This window comes from Tasmannia lanceolata, unplaced genomic scaffold, assembly GCF_043159265.1.
Source record: "Tasmannia lanceolata isolate RefF3 unplaced genomic scaffold, GAP_Taslan_0.1 ptg000037l, whole genome shotgun sequence".
NCBI classification, from domain to species: domain Eukaryota; kingdom Viridiplantae; phylum Streptophyta; class Magnoliopsida; order Canellales; family Winteraceae; genus Tasmannia; species Tasmannia lanceolata.
Window position 1 is genome coordinate 33,597,248 of NW_027518714.1, and position 11,192 is coordinate 33,608,439.

Genomic DNA, 11,192 nt, shown 5'->3' on the forward strand with positions numbered 1-11,192 from the left:
GGGGATGAGATGAAATTGAATCTTAGATTTAGTTGATGAATGATGGAGATTGAAGAATTATAATGTTTCTTATTTTAGAAACTTTACAAAACATTCATCTTTTACACTTAGTAAACCCTAGAAATTGTGTGAAGGAGCTATGACGGATGGTATTGAATCTTAGATTTAGTTGATGAAGGATGGTGAAAAAAATAAAAAGTTTCTTATTTTAGAAACTTTATAAAACATCTATCTTTTGGACATATGAAACCCTATAGAGTGTGTCAAGGAGCTTTTAGCCAAGTTTTGAGATTCGGATCCGATGGTAATGAATCTTAAATTTAGATGATGAAGGATAGACAATGAAAAAAAAGAAACTTTCTGATTTTAGAAACTTTATAAAACATCCATCTTTTAGACATATGAAACCCTAGGATGTTGTGAAAGAGCTTTTAGCCAAGTTTTAGAATGAGGATGAGAATTAAAAAAACAAAGAGAATCTGATTTTAGAAACATTATAAAACATACATCTTTTAGACATGGAAAATCATAAAGATGTTGTCAAGGAGCTTTTAGCCAAGTTTTGAGATGAGGATGAGATGATATTAAATCTTAGATTTAGTTGACGCATGATGGAGATTTAAAAAGTAGGAAGTTTCTTAATTTATAAACTTTATAAGACATCCATCTTTTTGATATATGGAACCGTAGAGATAGTGTCAAGGAGCAGTTAGCCAAGTTTTGGGATGAGGATGAGATGAAATTTAATCTTAGATTTAGTTGATGAAAGATTGAGATTGAAGAAATAGATAGTTTCTTATTTTGGAAACTTTACAAAGCATTAATCTTTTAGACATAGGAAACCCTAGAGATGGTGTCAAGGAGCTTTTAGCCAAGTTTTGAGATGAGAATGAGATAATATTGAATCTTAGATTTAGTTAACGGAGGATGGAGATTGAAATTATAGAAAGTTTCTTATTTTAGAAACTTTATAAGACATCCATCTTTTAGACGTAAGAAACCCTAGAGATGGTGTCATTGAGCTTTTAGCCAAGTTTTGGGATGATGATGAAATGAAATTGAATCTTAGATTTAGTTGAGGAATGATGGAGATTGAAAAAATAGAAAGTTTCTTATTTTAGAAACTTTTTTAAACATCCATCTTTTAGACATAGGAAACCCTATAGATGATTCAAGGGGCTTTTAGCCATGTTTTGAGTTGAGAATGAGAGGGTCTTAAATCTTAGATTTAGTTGATGAAGAATGGAGATTGAAAAAATGGAAAGTTTCGTATTTTAGAAACTTTATAAAACATCAATCTTTTAGACTTAGTAATCCCTAGATATGTTGTTAAGGAGCTTTAAGATTGATCTTATATAGTTTGAAACTCTATAGATGATGTCAACGAGCTTTTAGCCACGATTTGAGATGAGAATGAGAGGGTAATGAATCATAGATTTAGTTGATAAACGATTGAGATTAAAAAAATAATTTTTTATTTATTTTAGAAACTTTATAAAACATCAATCTTTTCGACATATGAGACCTTATAGATGGTGTAAAGGGGTGTTTAGCCAAGTTTAGGGATGAAGATAAGATGATTTTGATTCTAGATTTAGGTGATGAAAAATGGAGATTGAAAAAAATAGAAAGTTCCTTATTTTAGAAACTTTATAAAACATCCACCTTTTACACATAAGAAACCCTAAAGATGGTGTCAAAGGGCTTTGAACCAAGTTTTGGGATGAGTTAGCGGTGGTATTGAATCATAAATTTAGTTGAAGAAGGATGGTGAAAAAATAAAAAGTTTCTTATTTTAGAAACTTTATAACAAATCTATCTTTTGGACATATGAAACCCTAAGAGATGGTATTAAGGAGCTTTTAGCCAAGTTTTGATACGAGGATGAGATGGTATTGAATCTTAGATTTAGTTAATGAAGGATGGACATTGAAAAACAGAAAGTTTCTAATCTTAGAAAATTTATAAAACATCCATCTTTTAGACATTGGAAACCCTCTAGATGGTGTCAATGAGCTTTTAGCCAAGTTTTGAGATAAGGATTAGATGGTATTGGATCTTAGATTTAGTTGATGAGGGATGGAGATTGAAAAAATATAAAGTTTCTTATTTTAGAAACTTTAAAAATATAAAGTTTCTTATTTTAGAAACTTTATAAAAAACATCCATCTTTTAGACATAGGAAACCCTAGAGATGCTGTCAATGTGCTTTTAGCTAAGTTTTGAGATGATGATGAGATGATATTGAATCTTAGATTTAATTGATGCATGGTGGAGATTGAAAAAATAGAAAATTTCTTAGTTTAGAAACTTTATAAGACATCCATCTTTTAGACATAAGAAACCCTAGAGTTAGTGTCAAGGAGCTTTTAGGCAAGTTTTGGGATGGGGATAAGATGAAATTGAATCTTAGATTTAGTTGATGAAGAATGGAGATTGAAGAAATAGAAAGTTTCTTATTTTAGAAACTTTACAAAACATTCATCTTTTAGACATAGGAAATCCTAGAGATGGTGGCAAGGAGCTTTGAGTCAAGTTTTGGGATGAGTTAGCGATGGTATTGAATCTTAAATTTATTTGATGAAGGATGGTGAAAAAATAAAAATTTCTTATTTTAGAATTTTTATAAAATATCTTTCTTTTTGACATATGAAATCCTTGGAGATGGTTTAATGGAGCTTTTAGCAAAGCTTTGATATGAGGATGAGATGGTATTGAATCTTTGATTTAATTGATGAATGATGGATATTGAAAAACAGAAAGTTTCTAATCTTAGAACCTTTATAAAACATCTATCTTTCAGATATAGGAAACACTCTAGATGGTGTCAAGGAGCTTTTAGACAAGTTTTGAGATGAAGATTAGATGGTACTGAATCTTAGATTGAGATGATGAAAGATGGAGATTGAAAAAATATAAAGTTTCTTATTTTAGAAACTTTATAAAACATCTCCATCTTTTAGACATAGGAAACCCAAGAGAGGGTGTCAAAGTGCTTTTAGCCAAGTTTTTGGATGAGAATGAGATGGTGTCGAGGAGCTTTTCGCCAAGTTTTAGGTTAAGAATGAGACGGTATTGAATCTTAGATTTATTTGTTGAATGATGGATATTGAAAAAATTGAAAATTTCTTACATTAGAAACTTTGTAAAACATCAATATTTTACACTTAGTAACCCTAGAAATGGTGTCAAGGACCGGTGAGCCAAGTTTTGGGATGAGTTAGCGATGGTATTAAGTCTTAGATTTAGTTGATGAAGGATGGGAAAAAAATAAAAAGTTTCTTACTTTTGAAACTATATAAAACATCAATATTTTAGACATAGGAAACCTTATAAATGGTGTCAAGAAGCCTTTAGCCAAGTTTTAGGAAAAAGATGAGAATTGAAAAAATAGAACGTTTCTGATTTTAGAAACAATATAAAACATACATCTTTTAGAAGTAGAAAACCCTAGAGATGCTGTCAAATAGCTTTTAGCCAAGTTTGGAGATGAATGTTTTTTTAAAGATGGATGTTTTATAAAGTTACTAAAATAAGAAACTTTCTATTTTTTAATCTCCATCCTTAATCAACAAAATCTAAGATTGAATACCATCTCATCATCATCTCAAAACTTGGCTAAAAGCTCCTTGACACCATCTCTAGGGTTTCCTATGTTTAAAAGATGGATGTCTTATAAAGTTTAAGAAATAACAAACTTTCTATTTTTTCAATCTCCATCCTTCATCAACTAAATCTAAGATTCAATTCCCTCTCTTTTGCATCCCAAAACTTGGTTAAAAGCTCGTTGACATCATTTCTAGGGGTTCATATGTCTAAAAGATTGATATTTTATAAAGTGTCTAAAATAAGAAATTTTCTATATTTTCAATCTCCATCCTTCCTCAACTAAATCTAAGATTCAATATTATCTCATCATCATCCCAAAACATGGCTAAAAGCCCTTTGACACCGTCTCTAAGGTCCCCTATGTCTAAAAGGTGGATGTTTTATAAAGTTTCTAAAATTTCCATCTCCATCCTTCATTAACTAAATTTAAGATTTAATACATTCTCATCCTCATCTTAAAACTAGGTAAAAGCCCTTTCACACCATCTCTAGGGTTTTCTATGCCTAAAATATGGATGTCTTATAAAGTTTCAAAAATAAGAAACTTTCTATTTTTTCAATCTCCATCCTTCATCAAGTAAATCTAAGATTCAATATCCTCTCATTCTCATCCCAAAACTTGGCTAAAAGCTCGTTGACATCATCTCTTGGGTTTACTATGTTTAAAAGATTGAAGTTTTATGAACTTACTAAAATATGTAACTTTCTATTTTTTCAATATCCATACTTCATCAACTAAATCTAAGATTCTATACCATCTCATCCTCATCTCAAAACTTGGCTAAAAGCTCATTCACACCATCTCTAGGGTTTCCTATGTCTAAAAGATGTACCTCTAACAAAGTTTCTAAAATAAGAAACTTTCAATTTTTTCAATCTCTATCCTTCATCAACTATATCTAAGAATAAATATCATCTCATCGTCAATCCAAAACAAGGCTAAAAGCTCATTGACACTATGTCTAGGGTTTACTAAGTCTAAAAGATTGATGTTTTATAAAGTTTCTAAAAAAAGAAACTTTCTTCTTTTTAATCTTCATCCATAATCCACTAAATCTAAGATTCAATACCCTCTCATTCTCATCCCAAAACTTGGCTAAAAGGACCTTGACATCATCTTTAGGATTTCAATACCATAAAAGATGGTCCTTCATCAACTAAAACTAAGATTCAATACCATATCATGCTCATATCAAAACTTGGCAAAAAGCTCATTGACACCATCTATATGATCTCCTATGTCTAAAAGATGGATTTTTTTAAAGTTTCTAAAATAAGAAACTTTCTATTTTTTCAATCTCCATCCTTTATCAACTAAATGTAAGATTCAATACCATCTCATCCTCATCTCAAAACATCGCTAAAAGCTACTTAAGACCATCTCGAGGGTTTCCTATGTCTAAAAGATGGATGTTTTACAAAGTTTCTAAAATAAGAAACTTTCTAAATTCTCAATCTCCATCCTTAATCAACTAAATCTAAGATTGAATACCATCAAATCCTCATCTCAAAACTTGGCTAAAATCTCTTTGACAACCTTTATAGGGTTTACTAAGTGTAAAAGATTGATGTTGTCTAAACTTTCTAAAATAAGATAACTTTTTATTTTTTCGATCTCCATCTTTCAAAAACTAAATCTAAGATTTAATACCCTCTTATTCTCAACTCAAAACTTTGCTAAAAGCTCCTTGACACCATCTCTAGGGTTTCCTATGTCTAAAAGATGGATGTTTTATAAATTTTCTAAAATAAAAAACTTTCTATTTTTTCAATCTCCATCATTTATCAACTAAATCTAAGATTCAATACCCTCTCATTCTCATCCCAAAACTTGGCAAAAAGCTGGTTGACATCATCTCTAGGGTTTCAATTCCATAAAAGATGGTCTTTCATCAACTAAATTTATGATTAAATACCAATTCATCCTAATCTCAAAACTTGGCTGAAAGCTCCTTCACACCATCTCGAGGGTCTCTTCTGTCTAAAAGATTGATGCTTTATAAAGTTTTTAAAATAAGAAATTTTTTATTTTTTTCAAACTGCTTCCTTTATCAACTAAATCTAAGATTCAATACCATCTCATCCTCATCTCAAAATTTGGCTAAAAGCTCCTTAACACAATCTCGAGGGTTTCCTATGTCTAAAAGATCGATATTTTATAAAGTTTCTTAAATAAGAAACTTTCTATTTCTTCAATCTCCCGTCTTCATCAACTAAATCTAAGATCAATACCATCTAATCCAAATCTCAAAACTTGGCAAAAAACTCTTTGCACAATCTCTAGGATTTACTATGTGTAAAATATTGATAATTTATAAAGTTTGTAAAATAAGAAACTTTTATTTTTTCAATATCCATCCTTCAGCAACTAAATCTAAGTTTCAATACCCTCTCATTCTCATCTCAAAACTTGACTAAAAGCTAATCGACACCATCTCTAGGGTTTCTTATGTCTAAAAGATGGATGCTTTTTAAAGTTTCTAAAATAAGAAACTTTCTATTTTTTCAATCTCCATCATTCATCCACTAAATCTAGGATTCAATACCGTCTCATTCTCATCCCAAAACTTGGCTAAAAGCTCGTTGACATCATCTATAGGTTTTCAATACCGTAAAAGATGGTTCTTCATCAACTAAATTTATGATTCAATACAATCTCATTCTCATCTCAAAACTTGCCTAAAAGCTCCTGGGCACCATCTCGAGGGTTTCCTACGTCTAAAAGATGGATGTTTTAAAATAAGAAACTTTCTAGTTTTTCAATCTCTATCATTTATCAACTAAATCTAAGATTCAATACCATCTTATCCTCATCTCAAAACTTGGCTAAAAGCTCCTTAACACCATCTCTAGGGTTTCCTATGCCCAAAAGATGGATTTTTATAAAGTTTCTAAAATAAGAAACTTTCTATTTTTCAATTTAACATGATTCGTCAACAAAATCTAAAATTCAATATCATCAAATCCACATCTCAAAACTTGCCTAAAAGCTCCTTGATAGCATCTATAGTGTATACTATGATGTTAACGAGCTTTTAGCAAAGTTTTGAGATTAGAAAGAGAGGGTATCGAATCTTAGATTTAGTTGATAAAGGATGGAGATTGAAAAAATAGAAAGTTTCTTATTTTAGAAACTTTATAAAACATCCACCTTATAGACTTAGGAAACCCTGGAGATGGTGTCAAGGAGCTTTGCGCCAAGTTTTGGGATGAGTCTGTGATGGTATTGAATCTTAAAATTAGTTCATGAAGGATGGCGAAAAAATAAAAAGTTTCTTATTTTAAAAACTTTATAAAACATCTATCCTTTAGACGAATGAAACCCCAGGAGAGGGTGTCAATGAGCTTTTAGCCCAGTTTTAATATGATGATGAGATGATATTGAATCTTAGATTTAGTTGATGAAACATGGAGATTCAAAAATAGAAAGTTTGTAATCTTAGAAACTTTATAAAACATCCATCTTTTCGATATAGGAAACCCTCTAGATGGTGTCAAGGAGCTTTTAGCCAAGTTTTGAGATGAGGATTAGATGATATTGAATCTTAGATTTTGTTGATAAAGGATGGAGATTGAAAAAATAGAAAGTTTCTGATTTTCAAAACTTTATAAAACATCCATCTTTTAGACATAGGAAACCCTAGAGATGGTGTCAATGAGTTTTTAGCCAAGTTTTGAGATTAGGATGTTTTATAAAGTTTCTAAAATATGAAACTTTCCATTTTTTCAATCTCCATCCTTCTTCAACTAAATCTAAGATTCAATACCATCTCATCCTCATCTCAAAACTTGGCGAAAAGCTCCTTGACACCATCTCTGGGGCTTCCTATGTCTAAAAGACAGATGTTTTATAAAGTTTCTAAAATAAGAAATTTTTAATTTTTTCAATCTCCATTCTGTATCAACTAAATCAAAGATTCAATACCATCTGATCCTAATCTCAAAACTTAGCTAAAAGCTCCTTCACACCATCTCTAGGGTTTCCTATGTCTAAAAGATAGATGTCTTACAAAGTTTCTAAAATAAGAGACTTTCTATTTTTTCAATTTCCATCCTTCATCAACTAGATCTAAGATTCAATATCATCTCATCCTCATTCCAAAACCTGGCTAAAAGCTCATTGACACAATGTCTAAGGTTTACTAAGTCTAAAAGACTAATGTTTTATAAAGTTTCTAAAATAAGAAACTTTTTTTTTTCAATCTCTATCCTTAATCAACTAAATTTAATATTCAATACCCTCTCATTCTCATCCCAAAACTTGGCGAAAGCACGTTGAGATCATCCCTTGGGTTTCCTATGTCTAAATTATGGATGTTTTATAAAGTTTCTAAAATAAAAAAACTTGCTGTTTTTTCAATCTCCATCCTTTATCAACAAAATCTAAGATTCAATACCATTTCATCCACATCTTTAGACTTGGCTAAAAGCTCATTGACAACATATCAAGGGTATCTTATGTCTAAAAGATGGATGAGTTATAAAGTTAATAAAATAAGAAACTTTTTATTTTTTCAATCTCCATCCTTCATCAACTATATCTAAGATTCAATATCATCTCATCCTGATCTCAAAACTTGGCTAAAAGCTCCTTTATACCATCTCTAGGGTTTATCAAATCTAAAAGATTGATATTTTATAAAGTTTCTAAAATAAGAAACTTTCTTTTTTTCAATCTCAATCTTTCATCAACTAAATCTAAGATTCAATATCATCTCATCCTCATCCCAAAACATAGCTAAAAGCTCATTGACGTCGTGCTAGGGTCTCCTATCTCTAAAAGATGGATGTTTTATAAAGTTTCTAAAATAAGAAACTTTTTATTTTTTCAATCTTCACCCATTATCAACTAAATCTAAGATTCAATGCCTTCTTTTCATCCTCATCTCAGTACTTGGCTAAAGGTTCCTTGACACCATCTTTAGGGTTTCCCATGTCTAAAAGATGGATGTCCTATAAAGTTTCTAAAATAAGAAAGTTTCTATTTTTTCAATATCCATCTTTCACCAACTAAGTATAAGATTCAACATCATCTCATCCTTATCTCAAAACTTGGCTAAGAGCTCCTTTACACCATCTGTAGGGTGAACTAAGTCTAAAAGAAATATATTTTATAAAGTTTTTAAAATAAGAAACATTCTGTTTTTTCAAACTCCATCCCTCATAAACTAAATCTACGATTCAAAATCATCTCATCCTCGTCTCTAAACTTGGCTCAAAGCATCTTGACACTTTCTGTAGGGTTTCTTATGTCTAAAAGATGGATGTTTTATAAAGTTTTTAAAATAAGAAACTTTCTATTTTTTCAACCTCCATCCTTTATTAACTAAATCTAAGATTCAATACCATCTCATCCTCATCTCAAAACTTAGCTAAAAGCACCTTCACACTATCTCTAAACTAGTTTGTAAAATAAGAAATTTTCAATTTTTTCAATATCATCTCATCCTCATCCCAAAACACTGCTAAAAACTTCTTAACACCATCTCTAGGGTCTCCTAAGTCCAAAAGTTAGATATTTTATAAAGTTTCTAAAATAAGAAACTTTCTATTTTTATCAATCTCCATCTTTTATCAACTAAATCTCAGATTAAATACCCTTTCATTCTCCTCCAGAAACATGGGTAAAACCTCGTTGACATCTTCTCTAGGGTTTCCTATGTGTAGAGACCCCATTTTGACCGTGCCTTAATCCCTCCATGTATAAGCAAAACCCCACCAAATCAGAGTTTTCAAGTCCCAAATTGTACCCTTAGCTAGTTTAGGGTCTCATCTAACTCTCCGCAAAATTTCGTAGAAATCCAAGCGCATTTGACTAGTAAACGAGCTGAGGTAAGTGTCGTGGTGTAAGTTCAGAAGGGGGGTGAATGTATCCTGAGAGGGGGGCGAATTTATCTTGGAGCCCATCAATTTGTAGTGCCAATAGCGACATCCAAAAATGGCTATAAATACGAAATCAAGTTTCATTTCTTAAAAAAATCAAGATTTTTTCCCAAATCAGAGAGTTTCGAGATCCGAGAGAAAGAGTAGAGATCGATGGAGGAGAGACCAGATCTGAAGTGAGAAAGTGGTCTTAGAGAAAGAGAGAAAAGGAGAGAGAGAGAGAGAGAGAGAGAGAGAGAAATAAGGCGATTTTCCTTTACACCAGTCTTCTTCTCCGACCATCCCAAGCCGGATTCCGGCCACATTCCGGCTGACCTCCTCCCTCAATCTCTAGCTCCGGCAAGCTCTGGGCAGCCGACATCTTGGCTAATAATTTCTTCTCCTCCATGGCCACATCCTTCCTTTCTTTGGAATTTTCAGATCTGAGTTTTCCCTCTTTATAAACCCTAAGATTTTCATTTTTCTTCACTTTAAACCTTATGTTCTTCTCATCTTCTCCAACAAGATCTAGCCGGATTTCAACCCTTTTTACTGGTGGCAAGTTAGTTTCATCACGATTTCACCTCCCTTGATATATCTGCTATTCTTGTTCATTATTTTTTCTTGTGAATCTCTGTTGAAACCCTAGCTATAGATCCAGTTTGTTTTCACCTTAAAAATCCTTGGCCATAGCTCATTTTCATCTAGCTTTAGAAAATCTTCATTCTGCTATTCCGATCGGTGCTACCTCCGGTGAACTTTGTGAAATTCGGTCACCTCCCCTGCTAGCCTCCATATTCTAACCTGGAAACCCTAATTGCAGAGAGAAAGAGGAATTTTTAGGCCGATCATTTTCTCCGAGAAGGCTTCGTCGGAGCTTCGGCCGGTCAAGGGAAGCTCTAACCCTCAGATTTAGAAATTCCCATGCTGTTTTCCTTAAATCACTATTGCAATCAGAGAGAGGGTAAGCAAAGAGGGAACGTGCTTCATTGCTTTGGGAAGGGATGCCGATTCTCTTGTTCAATTGAAATTAGTTTAAGAGGGATCCGTTCAACATCCACAAGGTACCCTGTTTGGATTAAATTCTGGCCAATTGTCTCTCTAGTCCATCCATTTCAACAATTCAGCTGTTTTATTTACTTGGACATGTATTTGTTGGAATTATCAAAGACTCAGTTGTTGATGTATGGCTTCCAATCACCTCTTCGATCATCACTGCTATTACTCTCTTACAACACAGGTTTACCGAAAATACAAATGCTTCATAGCTTCATTTTACACAGGTACACACAGTATATTATGTGTATGATTCCATCTAGAAGGACTCATGTATTTAAAGTTGGAATTAGTTGGTTGAAGTCATTCATCACTTATATGATAGTCAGGTTCAATAGAATTACATGTATGATTTATTGATTGTGTCTGTTAAAGTGATACATATATAAAGGCATTGATAGTATCTTTTGCTTTCACCAATGAGTTCTAACTAGGAGTCTGTCTTTTTCCTTAATGCCTTTGAGAAAATTATATTGACCTTTAAGTGAGAATTTTCTGAAATTTGTTATAGTGAACTGAGAATGATTATATTCGGGTAAAAATATTAATGTTCCATACGGTTATTCTGCATGTTGCCTAGTTGACATTCTTCATGGATAGTAAGATATCGTAGAGATATGTTATCATTTATAAGGGGAATTTAAATACCTTTGCCCTTTCTCATC

The 11,192-nt window shown here is 32.0% G+C and overlaps 1 protein-coding gene across 1 annotated transcript in view; it reads right to left on the minus strand.

Moving 5' to 3' along the window:
• LOC143861404 (uncharacterized) overlaps positions 1–9,880 on the minus strand; it is a 48,525-nt gene extending 38,645 nt beyond the window's left edge. Inside the window, exon 1 of the mRNA XM_077372329.1 lies at positions 9,808–9,880. Coding sequence (XP_077228444.1) covers positions 9,808–9,880 — 73 coding nt within the window. The remainder of the gene's footprint in view (positions 1–9,807) is intronic.
• Between the last annotated feature and the right edge of the window lie 1,312 nt (positions 9,881–11,192).